Source organism: Thunnus thynnus, chromosome 4 (genome assembly GCF_963924715.1).
Source record: "Thunnus thynnus chromosome 4, fThuThy2.1, whole genome shotgun sequence".
Lineage (NCBI taxonomy): Eukaryota > Metazoa > Chordata > Actinopteri > Scombriformes > Scombridae > Thunnus > Thunnus thynnus.
Genome location: NC_089520.1, coordinates 16,335,050 through 16,357,895, shown reverse-complemented (window position 1 = coordinate 16,357,895; position 22,846 = coordinate 16,335,050). Strand labels below are relative to the sequence as shown.

General features: G+C 40.3%; 1 protein-coding gene across 2 annotated transcripts in view; it reads left to right on the top strand.

Moving 5' to 3' along the window:
- The first annotated feature begins 1,956 nt into the window (after positions 1-1,956).
- iffo2b (intermediate filament family orphan 2b) overlaps positions 1,957-22,846 on the top strand; it is a 29,102-nt gene continuing 8,212 nt past the window's right edge. The window contains exons 1-2 of one of the 2 annotated variants that reach the window (XM_067586938.1): positions 1,957-3,017; positions 20,630-20,690. In XM_067586938.1, the coding sequence (XP_067443039.1) occupies positions 2,554-3,017; positions 20,630-20,690 (525 nt within the window). In that variant the 5' untranslated portion in view covers positions 1,957-2,553. The remainder of the gene's footprint in view (positions 3,018-20,629; positions 20,691-22,846) is intronic. The other variant, XM_067586939.1, reaches the window with a different exon arrangement.

The following is a 22,846-nucleotide window of genomic DNA, read 5'->3' as shown; positions in this document are numbered from 1 at the left end:
ATAGCTGAATTAATCTAGGTTCTCTAATTTCCCTAGATAGCGATCAACCGATTATTCAATAATTAATTTTGTCATGTTTTAGTGGATAACATATTGATTAGTCTCGCTGAGCTCCTTTTAATTAATTTCACATTAACATGACAGTGAAGCAGTCATCTGTCTGAAGTAATGTGGGATCATGGAAATGTATCTTAAGGGGGCTAAAATACTGTGCTCAAGTCACAACACAAAAATCTAATTTATCATAATTTATTCATAAATAGGTATATTTTGGTAGGTATAAATGGTATAAATGATGTGTATATCTATATTTATAGTAAGAGGAAAAGATATAAGTGACTGAAGAGGGTTCATTGTTGGGGCAATGATGGCAGGAGCTTCAGTCACAAAGAATGCTCAACTGGCTGACTAAAGTGACACATTTAGATTTATAGTCAAGACATCAGTAAATAGGATCAGACATTGTCGACAGCACACAATGATGCTCGTGCATTATTGCGATATGTAAGGGAGAAAAGAAGAGCAATTCTTCCTCAGCTGACTGAGAATGTCAATGCAGGACATAATCAGACTGACAGCAAGAACAGTCCGTCGACAGTTACATAGAGAGGGATAGTATAATTGGGTGGCAGCGCATAAACCCCTCATTACAAAGATAAATGCACATTTGCGAGTTCAGTGGTGCAAAAACCATAGGCTCTGGTCTACAGAGATGTAGAAAAAAGTGATATAGTCAGATGCATGTGTGGCGTACACCAAGAGAACGGTACAGGCCTGAATGCTTGACCCCTACAGTGAGGGGATCCAGTGGCTCTGTTATGCTGTTGGGGGCATTTGGCTGACATGGTTTGGGTCAACTTGTCTCCTTAGAGGGAAGGGTCACTGCAAATCAATACAAAGTTGTTGTGAGTGATCACCTTTATCCTATGATGAAAGATTTCTATCCTGATGGGAGTGGTCTCCTCCAGGATGACATTGCCCCAATTCACAGGGCACAAGGGGTCACTGAATGATTTGATGAGTATGAAAATTATGTGAATCATATGCTATGGCCTTCGCAGTCACCAGATCTCATCCCAGTTAAACATCTATGAGAGATTTTGGGCTGGTGTGTTAGACAGCGCTCTCCACCACCATCATCAGAACACTAAATGAGGAAATATCTTTTTGAAGAATGTTCATCCCTCCAGTAGAGTTCAGAGACTTGCCAAGGTTGTTCTGGCAGCACATAGTGGTTTTTCCTTTAATTTGTTATTTATGTATATATAGGTTATGTATAAATTAGTTACCTTGGCCAGCATAAATGTGCTTTCTCTCCATTATGTGAAAAGCTTTATCAAAACTGCAGTTTCCTCATGTTTATTTTTAACAAAGCGACACATAAATATGTTTAAATATATAAATTATAATCTATAAAATACTAATATACTGTATAGGCTAACATATCAGAATGAGCAAAAACATATTGTCCATTACAAGGAAATGCAAATTTATCTTTGATATGGTTCATAAGTAAATAAAAACACACACAGTACACATAGACTACAACATGAACACACAGTATATAACATATATTAAAGACATCATAAAGTCATGTAATGGAGTAGAATACATTAGGCCTCTAATAAAAATAAAAGGTAGGCTATCATAATGTGAGTCTTTACGGACATATTTATTGTGATGATACTTCTTAAAGGATGCGTTTTTATTTTGAGAAACATTTCAGCTGTACACTCAAAACCCTAAAAAAAACAACAGGCCTGAATAGTATATGTAAAACAAAATGAATTGTTATAGTCTCTATTAATTATGCTTTTGTTTATGCCTTCAGCCAGGACATATGTGAGAGAGGGAGAGACAGAGGGGAGGGAGATGGGAGAGAGAGAGAGGGAGAGACAGGGGGGAGGAAGGTGGGAGGGGCTGATGTAGGCGATAGTGCCGAGTTTAGCGCTTTGCAACATGATCCCTGCACACCACCACGGAGAGGCCGGGCTCTGCGGTCCTGCGTCCTGCCGTCCCACCGCACCACATGGGGACCGGATAGAGCCTCAGTAACGGGGAATGAATCAGAAAGAAGGTGGACCATTTTTCCTCTGTCGGCTATATGAACCCGCACAGCATCAGCAGCTCCTGACAAAGCAAACACACACACACACACACACAGATAGAGAGGACATGAGGGTGACGGGAAGTAATGCTGCTGCTGCTGCTGCTTATTGCGGTCTGCGTCAAATCTGTCGCTCCTTCAGAAGATGATGCCCTCGGTGCCTCTTTAAGGACTTTTGGTGTTTATTATTTGCTTGGGAACACCCATGCTGCAGGGGTCCATGTTGGGGTAAACATCCAGCTGGGACAGTGATGATGGTCATCTCTTCTCCAGCCTCTCACTCAGCATCTGCATTGTAAGGAGAAACTCGTCCTGTGGGAGTGGGATTGTAAAGGAATATGCAGAGATAAAAAAAACAAACAAACAAACAAACAAAACAACCGGTTTTATTTTTTGCAACCAAACCAGACAGAGCCATAGTTGGATTGGTGTTATTGTTTACCAACATGAACTCGATGTTTTTTTCCGATACTCCGCCCGGTGCGGTCTGCAACGTTCCTACGGGGACCAGCGCCCTGCGAAATGACCTGGGCTCTAACATCCATGTGCTGAAGACCCTCAACCTGCGATTCCGCTGCTTTCTCGCCAAAGTCCACGAACTCGAGAGGAGAAACAAACTACTGGAGAGCCGGCTGCAGCAAGCTCTGCAGAGACCGCAGTACCGCGCACTTTACGCCCGGGAAGTCGCCGTGCAGACGGACGGTCCCGAGTCGCGGCTACCGGGCACTATTTGGAGTTTCACCCACGTCCGGAGACAAGGGGAGCGCTTGGAGACCCTGCACGGGCCCGGGGTGACGTGGACGCATCCGGATGGAGTCGGGGTCCAAATAGACACCATTACCCCAGAACTGAGGGCTCTGTATAACGTGCTGGCCAAAGTCAAGCGGGAGAGAGACGAGTATAAGAGAAAGTGAGTAAAACTCAGTCAATATGACTATAAGTGTGCTATTTATTGTTAATAACAAGTTGTAAGTTAGAAATTTAGAGTGTTAGTGTCCAGATATCAGTGCTTACAACCACTTTATGTCCTTAAAACAAGCCCAGTTGCCATTGAAGTGTACAGAGACAGATAATCTGTATAGATTTACAGGAAAATTACTTGCAGAGGTGTAGCAAAGACTACAGGGGCCTGAATGCTATTGATCTGGGCCCTCCATTTCTTTTCATATCATTATCAAAATTCTTTGGGCCCTCTACAGTTCCGGGTCCCAATAATTGTCCTCTCATCACCAAACCAGGGACAACATCATCAACCTAAGATTTATACTACCTTAAGGAGTCCAGAAAAGACACTTATATATGAAAATATCACTACGTATCCTCTGTAGATGGGATGTAGTCATTGTAGGAGTACTGCAAGAATATTCAAGTCATTTCTCAGTCACAGTCTACGCTGCAGTCACTCATTTCCCCCAAGTTCAAGAGTTGACTCATTCAATATAGATGAAGCTGTTTAGAGGCCAAGAAACTGTTCTAATGTGGTATTTCATTAAATCAAGACACATAATCAATAGCGCTTTAAAGATAGGCTTGTTTTTTTCACGTGTTACATTGTTCATGTGTTGGTTGAGAGACCTGAGTTTTCATCTACTCATCTCTCTGTGACTTCTGACTTATTAGTGTGACTTTTTCTTCCCCTCACGTGGATGTGATACACAACACTGTACCTCATCTGACATTATACATATGTATATATATATATTATGTATAATATGTGGTGGGGCGATGACAGATGTCACAGTGATAGAGTTACACTTGAGGTAGTTTTCACATGAAAGATATCAGAGCTGAGTGAGTGCTCTGCATTTTAGTATCACAAAGACATATGTCATGAATTGAGACAATCCTGTTTCTCACGCTCTTCTGAGGAAATTCCTTTGCATGGCTCAGTCTCCACCAATTGTTCTTCTTTAAACATATTAACTCCTTGAGGACTCACTGCAGAGTCCTGGACTGACCCACGTCACTGTTGGCCTGCTTGGCTGACTACTGGAGGGAAAGGTGCCAAGCAACCGCCTGCTTCTGTTTGCCGTCATGATTCAAGCAGAGAGGCATTTTAACAGGCCTCTGTCTGCTCCGTTAGGTCTGCTATGACGAATGCTGATTTCCCTGTGAGCACACTGACTCAGTGACACAGAATGTGTGTGCTCTCCCACTTCTCCGGGAAACTGGATATCCTGTCCAGTCATTCCCAGTAACACCATCATATCCTTTTTAGTGCATATCTGTTTGAGAAGATGAACAGCAGTGACTGGGGCAGCAGCCAAATTAAAAACTGCTGCAGCTGAAGTCCAACATTTGGATCTCATTTAGCAAAAATGTAAGCGCTCGACTTAATAAGTCATTGAAACGACTATCTCAGTTGCTTTTAAAACAGGGTTTTAGTTAGCAAAATATGTCCAATTTCTCCACTTAGCACAGTTCTTTCTTGAAATATAAAGTATGCCTCCAAATATTTGCTGGTGAAATGATGTTAAACTTTAAAAACAGGTTTTCTATGTTGTTTGTAACAATTTATTCATCATTTATACATTTATAGGTACTGTAGGTGAAACATATGTCTACATGTTTCTTTAATGATACAAGTAACAATTGTCAAACATATGTTTTACATCAAGAAAGCTGAGAAACAAGACACATTCCTAGTCTGTTTTTATTGGCTAGTAATCATGGTGGTCAATCTCTTTCCCTGCCTCTCCTGTTCCTTCTCTGCCATGAGCTCAATAATTGCATCACAGCTGAGTTTACTGCCCAGTTGTTTTCTCTCTGTCTCCCAGACTAAATCCTCTTTACTACAGTCACGTTTCAACATTCAATCCCTGAGCCCCGTCCTGCCATGCCTTTTCTGTTCTGTGCTCTTTGTGTTTAGCCATTCCTTCGTCCTTCACTCCAACCGCCCTCCCTCCACATCCCCTCCACCCCTCCGCTCCTCTCTCTGTGTCATGCAGACTGCTTTGTAAGGCATCCTCAATCCCGCCGGAGGCCCCCCTGCGCTCCCACACCACCCTGGTGATTTATTAAAGCTTTACGAGTGTGGACACACACAAGGAGATGGATGACAGGTCGGCCCATTTCTGATTAGGCCACTTGCATTCGTACCATGAAGTACTTGGTTGTTTACTTTCTGTCATGTTACTCTGCGCTTCTTTCTGATCAAGAGACTATTTTCTTAACCTGAGGCAAAACGGTATGATTTGTCATAGTTTGTTGTTACACAGTCGCTTATGAAGTTATGTTGTGAAGTGAGTTCAGAGGTTTGCAAGGTTCACTCAGACAATGCAGATGTACATTATGTTCCCAGAGATGTAGAAGAGCGATGGCCAGATTGACAAATGAGCTTTTAAGAAGAAACTTGAGACATTACCTAATACGTTTTAAGATGTTGTGAAGCTCTTGAACTCTGAATTTAAATCTTAAATTTCCCTCTAAGTAGCCTTAAAGTAAAAAAAACAAAACACTATTGTAAACAACTGCAGTGTAAACAAGCATTAGATTCAGTAATTTTAATAATGTTAATAAAACATGCTTGGGGACGTTGTTTTAGCTGTAGTATCACTATTGAAAATTTTAATCCAAACACATCTCCCTTTAGAAGTATATGTCAACAGTAAACAGTATCATGCAAAGCTTCAATAACATCCGCAGTCTAAGCTGGAAATACTGTATACACTTTAAAACAGTTTGAACTTGAAAATTGAAAATAGAAAATTACTGAAACTATTAAATACATACTTCTATAATTCAAAAAATGAGAACTGATCAATCAGAATTATGAAGTTTATCTTTAATTTGACACATTTGCTTTCAGTTCATTTGTTTGTAAGTTTCATTCTCAGCAACCTAGTCATTAAAGAAAATACTTCTATTTGTACAGACTTTTGTTAACTTCAGACTTAAATCTGCAGTGCAGAACTTTTACTTATACATCCATTACATTCAAGCCCTCTCTGTATTTCACAGTATACTGGAGTTTTTAATCTGGTGTCGGGTTTGACATTCAAGTGCTGGCCGGATGAATGGATACTGTGCATGCTCTATGGGAAGAGCCTTTACCTTCATTATTTATTATTTAAGATAAAGACACTGATTCAGATTCTTAATGGAAAAAAATAGTAGGAAGACAGATCTAGAGATCTGTTTATGTTCATCCAGCTGGGATATAAAAGCTGTTCCCGAAATGACCTTAATTATATTTCCAAATCAGCTACTCTCCATTATACAATATCTGTTTAGTAGCAAACAGTTCTTTCTTGTTCTTTCACAGTTGCTGGAGAATTTTGTGGATCTGGAAAAGCTCTTAAACTGATTTGGTCCACATACTTAACTAATTTATCTGATTTGATAGCTTTCACAACAAAGCCATTTATTCAGTTCTATCATATGCAAAAGTTTTCTTGTTCACACACACACACACACACACACACACACACACACACACACACACACACACACACACACACACACACATATATGCAGGATACACACATATAAACTGTCTCAGCACAGGCTTCATAAATCAAACAACCAGCTTATGTGAGCATCCACTTAGTGCCACAGTGTCTGGGCTGTGAGGTTACATACTGTACCTCTTAAGCTGACAAACAACCATGCAAAGGAAGATGGGTAAGGTCAGTACCAGTGCCTCATACACGCAGTTTTCATCCCACTGTCTTGCATCACTGTGAAATGTATCACTCGATGCTCAGTGAGTTTCAGCCAGTAATTGCCACCAGCATGCAATAGTGCTTAAAAGACCATGAAAGTGGTGGCTGACATTGATGAACATATCTGACAGTCAGCCACATACTGTGTGTTAACTATCGACAGAAACTGTGTCGAGCTGCCTATGATGGCTACCTTTATGTGACCAATTTGTTTAACATTTACATTTTTGTGCAAAGATATTGCAGAGAGCTTAAGTCATTATGCAGATTCCTGCACAGAAAGAAAGATATGGACAGAAAGACAGCAGTTATACTTACAGTAATATGCTGATACATTTTCAAAGAGCTGTGTAAATAAAGATAAGGAGCACTAAGATGAGCACACATTACACAGTTTATAATACTGTAGTTCACTCGGTTTTCTCTTGAATAGAGATGAACTGAGCTGTGGGAGGTTGTTAAAGACAGAAAGAAAGGGATGCAGGGAGCAAGATAATTTACAGTATTATTCTATTTTTAAAGCTGCAAAGCTCACTGCAGTGTTTTAGACATACTGTAAAGGACACATCAGCGTGCTATGCCATGATTAGGATTTGAACCAGTTACCCGGTCATCGCGCTGATCTCTCCTAATTGGTTGTTTATGCCATGACTCAGTAGAGGCCAAACAACTGTCCTGCTGGGTCACAATATGGGTGATACAGGATGTATAGTGAACCAGAACAGTCCCAGTGCCTCCTGGGCATTTTTCTTCCTGCATGAATAATTCAAGTACAGCTGAATTTAGCAGTGTGTGGATCAATGCAATGAGAATTCAGTGAACACACTTTTCCGTGGCTTTGATCTTGCTTACTTTGCATATGAGAGATGAAAGGCAGAGTTACGCATCTCTTTTGAAAGGAGGATTCAGGCTTGTCTCAGTAAAGAACTAACTAATTGTAGGGTGAGATGAAGCCAAAGTCTGCATTGTGTTTCATATATCGTATTTCCCAATGAAGAGCAACGCACTGCGCTGATGAGCTCTTCAGCCTCTCTGTCTGTCTTTGGTGTTGACCTGCCCTGCGTATAATCCAGGCCGTCTATTCAGGAGAGGGATTTTCTCTAAGCCGTCACCTAGCACCGAGGCTCCAACCTCCAGCCAGCCCTGCACCACATCCTGGCACGCAGTCGCCGTGCTGAACTGGGGCCTCTCGAAGTGGAAGACCTCCTGCTGCTGAGATACAGCGAGAGAGAAAGAGAAAGAGAGAGAGAGAGAGAGATCAGTCCACTAAGACAATTGAGCTCCAGATTAGAGGCTGTATTGTTTCTCTCTCTCTCCCTCTTCCTGTCTGTGTCGGAGCTTTTCGAAGTTCACAACATGTCTTGTATATGTCAAGGCCAATTGCAGTTTCTAGTATTATCATAGGTAATTTTCATTGCCTTGACAAACCTGGATTGCGTTCTGGAAACGTTAAAGGATAAGGCTCCTGAAATATCTCACCAAACTATTAAAAACACATAAATAACTGTTGCACTGGGTGACGTGTTCCTTCATTATGATGACCATGGACACTGTTTTATTTTGAGTCATTTCCACATATACAGTCCAGGTGCCATAACAGCTCATTAAAGCACCAAATGAGTATTAATCCGTAGCTGAAAATAGTCCCCAACAAATGCACTACTTTGAGTAGTGTTTGCTAAAACCTTCAGCCGCCCAGCTGTTCTAGGAAATTACTAAGCCTTTTTCAACCAGAAATTCTATTATTTTTTGACATGTTTTTAAAGATTTATGTCTTCACTACCAGTACATTGGCTTGGGATAGAGTGCCATAGAAAGGCAAGGGAATGCTGAAAGTATTGAGAGACAGATTGCTGGTTTTGGTCTTTTCATGGGATTTACTGACAGTAAAAAATATATTATCATTATCCTTAAACGAACATAACTGTCTGTGGACCCAGACCATTATTATGACAAGAAAAAGCCAACGATTATGGCAGAGAGCTGTAATGAAAACATATGAAGTAAATGTGGCCTTTTTCAGTATATTATTTGGAAGGGAAATGTAGGCGATACCATGATGGGAGGCTGGCTCCCCCTCTGCTTCCTTGTGCCTTTGTTCTCTCAGTGCTTGTGTCAGGAGCTGCTGCTGTGCTGTGCAGCTGTGGTTGATTATTCATGGGTATCGATACAGCTGAGAGCAGTGGCGACTTGCCATATTTAAAAGTGCGGGAATGCACCTGCCCTTCGTAAGCACTGACTGCATAGGGAGAGCATACCGTAGGTTCTGTCGGTGGATTTGGAAAAACACTGCTACACCTTGCAGCAGTTGCGACCTGAAGTGAAGCAGAAGACATACAGTTTGTAAGGTCAGGCAAATCTTACTGCTCCATAATCATCTGATCTAATCCTCATTAACAACTACTAATCTAACAGGCGTCATTGCCTCTCTGTTCAGACCTGCTCAGTTTGTAAAAGTACTGTACCTTCTCTAAAGGTCTGGATTTGCTGGCACAGCATTCTGACTTAATAATCACTGTAATTCAAAAACTTGTTATTCCGGTGGAAATGTTGGTTTGCTTGTCACCTCTAAAGCAAACACATGTATCTTTTGGCAGTGTATAATGTCACATATAATAGTATGTGTCACATATGTAGGTTGTGTACGAGTCGTGACAGGTGCATTTAATTTGTCTCTGTACTCTTGCATGCTTGACCTTTAAGCAAATGAGATGTGTCTGGTCTTTGGAAATCTTAAAGTGCATTAATCTCCTGTGGCAGTGTTTTCATTATGACTTTTACAGCAGGAAAAATATTTATCATGTTAAAGGCACAGTCTGTGATGTAAATGTAAACAAAATGGAAGTGCCAACACAGATTAGATTGATTCATCTTAGTTAATGTACCAATAACTGGGGGGCTTAGTTTCATCCTTTAGAGCTTTCGATTTTACTTCACCTAAGCAAGAAAATTCAAGAAATGTTGTTCATCAGGGGTCTCAAACTCAAATTACCCGGGAGGCTTTGGCCAGTTTGGGGGACACACATGAACAGTCATTGGAATTGTTTTAAAAACTATTATTTCTACATTATATTTCAAACTATACTCACTTTGTCAGCTTTTCCCTGCAGATGAGACAAGTAGCAGTCACAGTAACTCCACATAAAAACAATCAATTAGCCACCTCTCTTGAAGCTGTCTGTGGTCCAGGTAAACCTTTCTTTTATGTTTAGAAGCCAGACAGTAAATCAGAGTGCTGTTGGTCCTAGCTCAAATGTTTGTGTTGACAAGTTGTGTTGTTGGTGGTTCGATCCCCAGTTCCTCCCGTCTTTGAGCAAGACACTGAACCCTGATGGTTACAGTGGGTCATTGCCTTCCATGGTACTTTGCTGCCCCTTATGTGTGAGTGAATGAGAGGCACGTTGTGAAGGGCTTTGGATAAAATGTGCTACACATTGCAGCCTATTCACCAAAAAATCAAAATGGAAAAAAAAGAACAATACATTCAAAGCATGTGCAGGATGTTATGAAACTGTGGTCTGGGTCTGGCCCCCCAGGCCCGCACTCTGAGACTCCTGCTGTACATGACAACATAACTGTGGTAAAGAAACCAGATTTCTTCTGAATAGAGCTGTTGCAGTTTTACATTCAGTCATGGGGTTCATCCTACAGGTGTGTGTACCCAGAGGTACAAAGGATATTTGTCTAGTAGTGATAACTCAGCTCATAACTATTATGTCTCTCATAATTTGACTGCACACGCCCTGGCCAGAGAGGATTAGTGCTAGAAGTGAACATCTCCATCTTCTTTTCTTCTGTAATAGGATGTGACTCCCACTGCAGCTCCACCCAAACACGGCCCAGGCATGCAGGCCTTGTTTGTGCTCTTATTCTTTTGCACTTAGAAGGAATCTCGCAAATCCATGTCATTTGTCAAGCAGAACATCCAACTCAAAGCCCCCCATTATTTGATTGTTAACAAAGCTGTCTGGCTCTCTTTAGTGAAGTGTTTCTACAAGTTATGTCTTTACTGTTTTTGTGCATTTTAATGTCTCTCTGCTTGTACTGTATGTTAAGTCAACAGCCAGGGGCTCAGAGTTATTATGATAGCACTACAGTGTGAGACTGCAGTAATGAAATCAGTGGGAAAATAACAACTTAACAGCACAGTAGTGTGCTTAGTACCATGTGGGGTGGGGTCAGTTTGCAGTGTGGGGCTGAAGATGAAGACTGCAGGCAAAACAGATTTTCTGTCACTCTGCTTTGTCACCCTCTTTGCTGCAGACTGCAAAAACAAACAATGTGTGCAAATATAATTTGTATTCTTGTTGCTTTTTAGTGCATTAAATGGAGAGAGGAAACAGCAATATGACTAATAGTCAATAATATAGCGTGATAAGATTGCCCTTTTCAGGTGCTTATCAGTAACTGTGAACTTAGTAAGACACTCTTGTTGACAGAAACTCTTTCGACTCTCTGCCAGTTCTGCCACTAGAGACATTCAACTGTCAATCATTATGAACACAAATAAACCATTAAGTTTGTTTTCAAAGTATCAACACCTTTGCATGTTCCTGCAGAGATTCAAGCTCAACAGTTTGAAGGACTGCTGCCAGTACAAACAATTACTTTGAAACTAATTATCCTTTTTTTTCAGGGTGCTGTTAGGTCATACCTATTAGACGCAAACTGCAGGTAATTACATGTGAACACATATGTGTTTGTCTCCCCTCTAAACGGTTTACAGCTAACCTGACAGCATCATCCCTCAGGCCAGAGAAATGAGGACTCGGACTGGCTTTTGGAGTTAAGCAATCAGATAATGCATGTGCACAGTGCAAACATGTCCAGCTCACACCCATATTGTTGGGGAAAGTCAGTGTGGTGATGTTGTGGGGCCAGGTCAGGATAAAGGATTAGACATGTTACAACATTGCCTCCCTACTATCTGTCAGTCCATCAGTATGAAGGGAGGATCCACTAATATTGTACCAAAGCCCCTATTCAGGGAGCTTGGATCGGTATAAATGAATTTGTATTAGTCTCACCTTGTTACACAGAACATCAAAATGTTGTCTTGTTGCCTGAACTTGATTCTCAGATGCTCCTTCAGTGTTGAAATCCATGAAAAGTTGTTCCATTGAGGGAGGATTTGCAGCAGGTTATATACAATATGAAGTTTAGTCTGCCAGTGATTCATGAAGATCCCCGACACAAATGAAGGATATGGTAGCTTTATCCCTGTTTGAGTGTGTGGAAACACACTGATGTTGCAAGAACTTTAATTATGAGCTACATGTCTTGTTGTAGACAGAGAACATTCATCAAACTCACAGATTACATAGCTACAACCTCTCCTCCTCAATGTTAATGCTTTTTTATCCAGTCTGTTCCAAACATACATTACGTCCTGAGTTTTGACAAGTGTGTACCAGCTGATATCATGCTGCTGGAAAATGTAATAGCTTGACTAAATGGAAAAGGAAATGCTGCACTTAATGGGCCAAAAGATATCTTGCAATTGTTGTGCAAATAATTGCAAGATAGTATGATGTCATCAGTGAATAGCCTAATTGTTAGTTCAATACGGACTGTTTCATATTTTGAAGTGATGATTTAAAAGTAATACTGAGTCTGAAGTTATTATTGATTGAAGATTTTCCATTATTATTTGGAAATATAATTATTACATCTTTAGACATTACACTCATTGGATAGTAATAATTAGCTATAATAATTAATGTGAGCACTTTGTTGTTTTAACTCTGTTAGAAGTCTTATGAACATGTTATAAAACTCCAATAATCTCTTAATACTGCACCTTCTGTGCTTCTTTCATATAATATTGATATGTTGAGAAGGATTAGGTTGATCAAGTTGATTTTATTGCCATTTAGGTACACTCATTGTGCAAACAACAAAAACAGGACTGTCAATATACACACATACAAATTAAACTAAAAGAACATCTACAGAAATAGTAAAACAAAAATACTCAAAATATCCCAAAGTACCACATGTGAATGCAGAGTAGAAGAACAAAAAATAAAACAAAAAAATAAAAAGAGATGTATGCATTTATATAAAAGTCAGTTATAAACCTTGTACGTGCCTGCAGTTTTCGATTCAGGACCTCGAGGAATGTACTTATCTTGAACCTCCCAGATTTTGATCAAAGCTGTTTGTATGTCCTCCCTGAAGGAACTATCTCATGAAGGGAAAATGCTCAATGAGAACTATCGCTAACAATTTTCAAAGCCTTTAGATAAAGACAGACTTTGTATATTGATAAAGCAATGGCAGGGAATGATGAGTAATATAGGATGCGGTCTTCATCATATTTAATGGGAACGTTGACCTTTCTTGGTCACTGCATTCACCATTTAAATACTCACAGTTGCTTGTCTTCTTCACTGTCACTGATATGTGTTATAACGGTCTGCAGTTCAGTTTAAACTGGTCTGGTTCACTGGAAGAGGTCCAAAATATTTAAGAAACCAGGTTCCTAGGAAGAGGCACAGTGTCATCTGTTGTACCTCTATTCATTCTTTCCCCCGACTCAAGTAGTTACCAGGAATTTCAGTGCAAACAGTCAGTTGTTTGACTGATAATTTCTGTAACTTGAACAACATTTTGCTTTTATGTTTAAAGATGTGCTTCATGAGCTTTTAAAATCCTTTTTTTGAAAATATTTATTAACAGGCAACACATTCATAACAGATCCCACCCTTGGTTGCAAGACAAGAGCTGCCTACTGTATATGTATATACACATACATGTAACGTGCACATACACATCCAGGCGTTTTGACTGTCCTTTGGTAAATTAAGCAAAAAGTCATAATTTGGAGGACAAAACAAGGAATATTTTTACTTATATTAGATATACTCATACCCACCCCTTTATAAAACACAGCAAAATGAAAATGTCTCATTATTGAAAACAAGACTTTGAGAAGTCAATAGAGCAATGACAAATACCATGTTTTGCACTGTCACCTATTTCAGCTACTAGCAAAATCTGGTTGCTCCCCGAGGGCTGATGATTATGGCACCTTTGAAAAATGTCTGTGGTCACTTAGCAACACTGACATTCCTGCTGCTCGGCCTGGTGGTGTCTGCATGCTGTCTGGGTTAGGAGGGCTATATTTAAGACTGGCCCTGCTTGTGGAACATAAAACAGAGGAATCTTCATCCGACAGTGAGTGGTGATCCTGTCGGACATCTCTGTGCCCAGTTTACATGACTGAGTGAGCCAGGAATTAATCTGCATCGGATGCAGGCCTGTGGCATGGTTTCCATGGACACGAGATGGCTTGAGAAGATGGGATGTTAGAGGACAAGTGTGTGAATGTGTGTGTGTGTGTGTGTGTGGTGGGAGTTTGTGTTATGGATATGGATTGAGGTCGAGCAGAGAAAGGCACTAGAAATGAAATGAGCTTGACCTTGGGGTGTTGTCTAATCAGCAGAGACCCTCAGAGCAGCCAGACGGTGGGCTCCTGAGCTGCTTTACCTGCCGGCCCCGATCCATTTCACATCGCTGCATCATTAGCACGCCACACATGTCTCTGTGGAGTCTGGGGAGGCTATAGATTACTGAGCATCATGACATTCAATCAATGACCTACTATAGTCATACCTCCCCCTTTTCTTTCTCAGGAAAGCCTTATATTGCTCACTATACCACTATTTCACATCTCTGTGCCACAGATGCTTCTTCCCAGCATGCTCCTCCTCTCCAGCCAAGATTATTGGAAGGATCTGTACTGAAGGTAATTCACCACCCTGTTTGTGCACCGTATAATCGCACATAGAGGATGGGGAAGGCTGTCATAGAGACAACATTATATAGACACCTATAGAGCTCCTTAGCAGGAATCACGTGCGCTCTGGACTGTCAGACGTGATTTATCAAAGCTGACGGTGGCCTCGTTTCATATGAGCGACTGAGCTGAATGGGTGTGTTTGTCCTGCATGTAGCCAGATGTATTGATCCTTGCATCTGTTATCATGTAACAGTTCCTCTTTGACTATTGCCTGCCCTCACGAGAATTAATTGTAATGGCGCCATTAGCGTCTATTTTGCAGAGCCTCGTTTAGAAAAGGAACATGATGATTTGTGCCTTCGCAACAGCTTACAGCTAAACATAAAGGTTTTAACTGGCAAGGAAATAAAGTATATTAATATTATTTAGCAAATCAGGTGAAGGTAGTTTGAGCATTAATTAGGGTTTAAAGAATTCTTGTTATTATTGTGATTTGATGATATTATAATATTGTAATATTGTACTGATAATAACTATTTTCCAGTTACTTTATGAAATGTAATGAATGTAAACATTAATGCATTCGTGTTTTGCCAAACATTCCTACATACCTGCATCTTTAGAGACTTATATAACACAGATTGATCTATAAATTAAAAAAATATTGACTGTAAACTTTGTGTTTACAATAACAGACTCCCTGCAAACATTTTTTTTACCATATTACCATTCAAAAATCCTATAGTTTCTGAAGAAACTTGTCTCACTTACTGCTGCTATATTTATTTTAGTCTGCTTGATCTTTATTGGGTATATGGACAAGCATCGCAACAGTTTAATATATGCATAAATGTAGGATAAATTATCCAATCAGAGGACAACAGAAATTAGTTCACTTGGTGAATAAAACACCTTGAGCAAACACACACGCTGCCATCCAGGCAATTAGGTAAAGAAGCATTTTTCCTTGAAAACATCACACTTTCAAAACATTAGAAAAGGCTTAGAAAAAGCAGTAGTGAATAAGGACAAAAGTGTCTATCATAAATCTTATTGTGTTATTATACATACAACAACACCCATATAACTAAATTATCCAGATGTCAGAGAGTTAAAAAATGAAAGACAAAACATAAGGTAAATGAGGATATTTTGACTATGGGTGAAACTGAATAAAATACACTAATTAGAAGGTGTGTAATATGTTCTCTAAAGGTATGCTTTTTTTGGGTTAATCTGCTCTAATGCAAAGGATCAGTTTTTGAGCTTGCGATTTGATGTCTGGTTACAGAGAAATTCCACTTCCTAAGTATCACTTGCCAGTATATCATTTAAACAGGGTGTTGTCTAACTTTCAATTTTATTCGCTATGAACAACAGAGGCTTTGTGGAATGACTTGCAACCACACCTCAAAGTATTCTCCACACTCCTTTTGGTATTTACTGACTTACTCATATTCTCTGATCCATTGGCATTTACCGTTGCATAACAATGTTGTGGTCATGCTCTTTGAAATTTCAGGAGATTAGATGAACATTTGGTCATTAAGATAATAACCACAGGGTAGTCACCTCCAAGATATAATCTTTCATTCTGATTCTGGCAATCAAGCTTCAAGATTAAATAATTATGAGTGACAAAAAACTATCAGCATGAGCACGCTCAGTAAAAACAATCAAAGCTAAGAAAATTAGAGCAACTGAATTTGGATGTGTGCATGCTGTACTAAGATTCCCCTGTGCCCCCAAGCAGTGATGGGAAAACATTGAGGCAGCTCGCGTGCAAACGTAATTCCCAGACATACCACATAGGGCAGGGAGTGTTAGTTGGCAAGTGCTGCTGGAATGCTATTGTTCACCAGACAAAAAATTGTATGAGAAAATGTCTGTTTGATGCGAGACAGTTCGTTTTTCACTTTTAAATCACTGCTTTTCAGGCATCACAAAATATGCAGTTGCGATTTTTTTTTGGCATCTTTTTTTTTTCCATTCATTTCATTTGAATAATTCTATTTAAGTACTTCTGCAGCCAATCATGCCCTACTGATTGGATTGGATACAGATGACTCATTTTTTTAAATGGCTTTTAATTTTCTCAATGAAAATTAGGTAGTATCTTTATGTGGCTGTTAAAGAACATCCACTATTTCTATTTTACTTTCCAGAACAGCCTTCCATAAAGGAAACCACATCATTTATTGCTGCAATTTCTGTTGACCTTGTAGGCTGAACCAACACATCTGTAACACCACGGTTTTTGATTTATTAGAGCACGATTGAGGAGAATGTTTCTGGCGGTAAACAGATGTCTGTGAGTGGACACAGGCTCCAACCCTCCTGCTGTCTTTGTCCTTGTAAGGAGACTCCGGGTGTGTTCGTTTGACTGAGTCACGCCAAAGGTACAGGAAGACCACTGCTGTGGCAGAGAGGCCAGATAGAATAGTTTTGCTATGCTGTAGTCTCATCTCTGTTTGGATTAGACATTTTAGAGTCTGTTTATTTGGATGCCTAACAGTCTGTGCTTTTCCATTTGACTTTTATGGATTGCTATCTGTGCCAAATATTGTGGAAGCAGTTGCTGCCTTGGTCTGTCAATGATTCCGTTACCTTTGACAGATGACATAAACAGTGTTGAGTTACTTTCAAAATGTAATATATTACATATCACTAGTTACTTTTATTTGAAAGCAATAAGTTACTTTACAATATTACTGTCTGTGTATAGTAACATGTAACTATTACACTATTTTTGCGTTACTTTCACCAAAATAACCACAGAAGTATGATTAGGGATTATGAAATGGAAGCATGTAATGTTGTTTAATAGCGGGTAATCAATCATGGAAAGGTTTATTGCAGTTCATTATAAATCCATCGGTGGGCGATGTGTTATAGCCTAATGACAGCACAGGCATAAAGCAGCAAGTGCAAGAGCCCATCTTTTCCTTTTGGTCGGCTTTTCCTGTTATGTGTGAAAGCGGCACTAAGGCAGTAGCCTAAGTCTAGACTAAATACTATGTTATTTAGGCCTTTCAGGTCGATTGAAACACTCCAATAAAATATCCAAAGTGATAGAACTTGGTCATTATAAAAACAGCTGTAGGCCACTCACAGCTTAATGTAACAGGTGCAGTGCAGCCTCACAGTGCAATACAATAAATAACAATTGCTGTGATTTTGTGGAATCACAAAAGCTTTTGCCTACATTGTTGACATAGAAAGCTTTAGAACAGAAGCCTATATAGAACAATTAAATAGCCTAGACCTTTTTATGGCCTTGGACACAGGGGGGATGGGCAGGCAGACAAAAGATCAAAGTCTGATAAATTGTGAGATAGGGATAAATGAAACACAATATACCTAGACCGTTCTATAATGTAGCCTATAATGACATGACAAGGCACAAAATCTCCTTTTCTATGCCATTTTTATTAAGGTTCGTAGAAGAACAAGGCATGGACATGTGATTTCAAGAATGAAAACAAAAGAGCGCTTGGAGGATTAGGCCTCTATGGCCACCAGATTGGGCTGATTTTGCAAACCAATATTTTATGAGCAAGGCCTATATCCTGCCCTGAAATATGTAAAAGAGCATAGGACCAACACAAACAACGAATGACTCATCATTACAAAATATGGCTCATTTCAGAGTCTGCAGGCATCTCAGCCATCGAATTTCAGCAACAAAAAATTCTTCAGGGGATATTATATTTTTTTCTGGTGGCAGAACGGTGCAGGGTGCATATGAATTCTTAAAAAAAGAAAAAAAAACACTTAATTTTAGGTGGTAACACATTATTTGACATAGTAACGGTAATAATATTACGGAAATCCTATTAGTAATGCGTTATATTCATTACTGCTAAAAGTAATGTAGTACTGTAATGCATTAGCCCCTACACTGGACATGAATAGCCTTGACATGTCGTTGACTGAGAGAGGCTCTCTCTTCCAATCAGTAGGTCGATTGAATCGTTCCGTCCGGTTATCACCCACAGTATTAGAGACAAGGATGTTGTGGCCACAACACAAGTGATGTCTGCAGAGGATGTGATGCAGTTGTGAACTCCAATGACCTGAGCCAGAGTCCTGCGGCAGACAGGCGGAGTGTTGTGGACACAGTAAAGCAGCACTGCCAGCATTTCTAGAACAAGGCTTCAATCAGACTGTGAGCTGGCACACCCTGCCAAGGAACACTTCTCTCTAATTAGACAGTGTACATTCACTGGGTGCTGAATGGGAACAAGGCTGAGTTTTGTTGGGAAAGTGAATCTCCAGTGACGCATGTTGTGACTTCTTGGTGTGTTTTTGTTTCTCCATGGTAAAGGCTATGGGGAAGCTAGTGTCCCAGAATTCAGTAATGGTCATCAGATGACAACTTTCTCACTTCCAGTAGCTAAACATATATGGTCAGGCATGTGGTACTTAAACTAGTACACATAAATCTTCCCTCTCCCACTGGCTCACCCAGTCTCTCTCGCTCTCTCTCACACACACACACATACACACACACACACACACACAGAAAAGAAAACCCCTTCTGGTTTTTATCCTCCACTGTCCTCACGTGGCTCACAGTGGCTCAGTGTCACATGGGTGTCTGGCACTGTGTGGATACTTCATATTGTTCAATGAGCTCACTGCCCATTCTGAATCTCAAACCCTCTTTGAGGAAGCATCAGTGACTCAGCACGCCTGCGATCTCGTATCCCAGGGAACAAGATGAGTCTGTATTAGGAGCTGAACTGACGGACGCTGGCTGAGCGCTCTGTGCCATGTGTGTGACACATACTGTAAGGCAATTAAATAGGCTAATTTTATTTTTACATAGTTTCCATGGCGCAGATGATTGATAGATATGAGCTGTCAGCACAGAGAAATAGAACTGTGTTGCTAATAATAGCTTGAAGGCATGATGGGGTCTGGCAGTTTATTTTTAGCCATGTTAGAAGCAAGGCTCTGGTCTGTTTGTCGGTCAATCTGTTTGGTCCCCACTTAAACCCCGACTTACAGACTGTACATACATTCATGGCATAGTATAAACCCCACTGACTTTTCGTCCAGCACCACCAGCAGTTTGACATTTGTGGTTTTGAATGGCATGTCTCAATAACTATCGGATAGATTGACATGAAATGTGATACAGACAATTATATCTGTATGAACAGGATAAACTGTAATAACTTTGGTGATCCCTTATTTTTTCATCTACCATATTGGGTCAAAGTTTTATTTTGTCCAATACTTTGACTTATGACCAAATATCTGCAAAACTAATGACATTCACATCATCCTTGGCTGTACTTTTTGTTGGTGCTAATTAAATACCAAATAAAGCATTCTAACACAATAAACTAAGATAGTGAACACAGTAATGTACCTGCTAAACGTCGACATGTTAGCACTGTAATCGTGAGCTTGCATAGCTGTAGACATTTAGTCTAGTGTCATCTTATATTGCATACAAATGATCCAAACCAATAATGATCTGCTTGTTTTACAGTCACTTATTTGCCCAGCTGGCGACTGTGATATGATGAATAATTCAGCTTACTGTATCTTCAGTAAATATTGGAATTTCTTTTAATGGTTTTGCTGCTAATGTATGTGTTGGTAGTTTTAGTACATGTTAAGCTCCACTTCTCTCTGTCAATAGCACGAATAAAGATTTTAATTTGCTTTGAACTGTCACCAGTAAGATCTTGTAAACTGATTCTCTACTGCTGGGACTTCATGAGGAATGAGGCAGATAGCATAATGGAATTCAGGCTGCAGCAGAGATACCCCACCCTTTTGGGTGTGCTCAAATGTCCCTGCAGTCACGCAGAGATTCACAAACTATTCATGAGCAATGTTTTTTGAAGGAGGGTGGAACTTCAATCTCTTTATAGTTTTCATTGAGACGGTGGTGGGTTTTTAAAGGTGACCATACAAAGGAGGAAGGAGAAAAAAGATTAGAAATAGGGGGAAGTGGGTGTGAACCCTCACCGTCAAGGGCATTTTGTAATCAGAGATGGGAGTATTATCCCCACAAAAGTACCATTACCCTGTCTAGTGGCCCCCAGGGGACCAGGCCCTGCAGTAACTGACCCACCTCTGTATTTTGTGTTGCAGATGGGAGGAGGAGCTGTCCAGACGAGAGCAGCTGGAGTCCACGGTGGGATCCCTGCAGCAGGTTGGGAAACATAAACATAATCAAATATATTCCACTCACATACTCGTGCACTGGCCATTTGGAAATCTTGCCAAGAGTCATTTACAACATGCAGACTAGGAACACAAATTAGATCTGAGGAAAGAGCATGTGTACGCATACATTTCCAAAACGGCTACTACAGTACATACATAAACATGTATATATAGCTCAGTTCTTCATGGCGTTTTATTCAATGTGGACTCAGCAGATCTGGTTGAGAGGCAGTTACAGCCAAGAGGAAGTGTGTCAGATTAGAAAAACCTTATTACAAACCCATCAGGAGGAGTCTGTTGGCCTAGATATAGATATAGATATAAACATCAAATATTACCAGCAGTCAACCATTAGCTTTCTGTGTGGAACAAGAAAAGGAAATAGATGTAGAAGCAAAATCAATTTAAAGTGTCACACCTTAAGGCAGGCATGAAGGACCTGATATCACAACACATACAGCATCCCAGCTGGTGCTAGAAGTGCCTCTGGTCGGCATCCTTCCCTATCTCTGCTTTTGCGCAAATCGATCGGTGACAGAATGCATGTTTGTCTTGGATTCTGGGTCAGCAAAACCCCAGATAGAGAGGTGGAGTGCCATCCCAGGGGGGCTTTAACCATTTTGAGCACACAGGCAGATGTCGCTGAATGTGGGAGAGCCGGAAATCTGTTCGGAAGATAGTAAAAACAGTCCAAACTTATTGTTAATGGCCCGGAGCCAGAGGGCTGTTAACTGTGTGCTGACTTAATACAGAAACGAAAACTGGCTCTCTTCTAGTGAAAGATTGAAGTCAAGAGTTAGTCATCCTTTTAGCTTTTGTAAAATTTACTAAAGGAATAGGATAGCCATTAATTTAGTGGGAAACTATGGGAATCTACTGTGCACACTCATAATTAGGTTATTGTTTATGAGACCCATGATGAGGCTGGAATATGAGTGTTTTGAAACTGATGTACGTATAAGTGGAGGTTAAAGGAGTATGACTGTAGTATATATGGGTGTGTTTCTGATTGAGTGTAGAACATGTTGGTTCTTAAAAGACCAAATGTAAAGTTAAAGGGGCACTTCAGCTATTTTGTATTGCATTCCTTTAAATCTGGGGGACTTAAGACAAATCATTACAAAGTATGGTGATGATCAATCCAGTAGATGACATCATCAGATTTATTTTGTCAGACAGACTCTCATGGTCCCTTAACACCTCCCACCTGGTGAAGAGGGCTCAACGGAGGTTTTTCTTCCAAAGAAAACTCAAACAGGCCAAACATCCCTCTCAGCTTCTTATAACTTTTACAGAACCGTACACCATAGAGAGTCTCCTCTGCTACTGTGTCATGCTGTGGTATGCTAGCTGTACTGCCGAGAACCAGAAGGATTTGGTCCTAGTGGTAAAAACGGCACAGAAGATTGTGGGACCTGTGCTTTCAAAGTTGGACACAGTGTATGCTAGCCGTCTATACAAGAAGGCTAGCAGCATCAGTAAGGGCCCAACTCACGCAGGTCACAGTCAGTCTGTTTGTCCCCTTGCCATCGGGGAAGAGATGCAGAGCCATCAAAGCCTGAACAAACAGACTGAAGAACAGCTTTTTTCCCAGAGCTGTAGCCTCCATCAGCCCCCACCCTCCCATAGCTGTTGAGCGCTTAGGACTGTAAATATAACCACCCACGCCCCACCCTCCAACTGCTGCTAATGCTAATGCTAATGCACTCCAACACTTTATTACGTACATCTGACTGCTGTGCAATACCTTTTTTATTATTAGATTTCTATTGCTGCTGGTCACAGACAGTTACATAAGTTCATTGTATGCCTACAATGACAATAAAGAGTCTTATCTTATCTTACATGCCAAAGCGTCTCTAGAGCCACAAATGACATTTTGCTAGATTGACAGTTCTCACAGAAGTGGTACTTATGACTAGTAAATTGACTTTGAGATGTGAAAGCCGTGCCGTCCCTCTTTAAGCTGTAAAGTAGGTCTATAGGTTCACAATTTTTCAAGTCTGTCTTAAAACAACAGTCACGTATGATCACTGAAACAGGTTTTGCTTGTTGTAAACATTCTTCTGTTAATACCAGCCATTAAAAGATCCCTGCCTAATGCACTTGCAATGTAAGTGCTCGGGGACAAAATCCACAGTC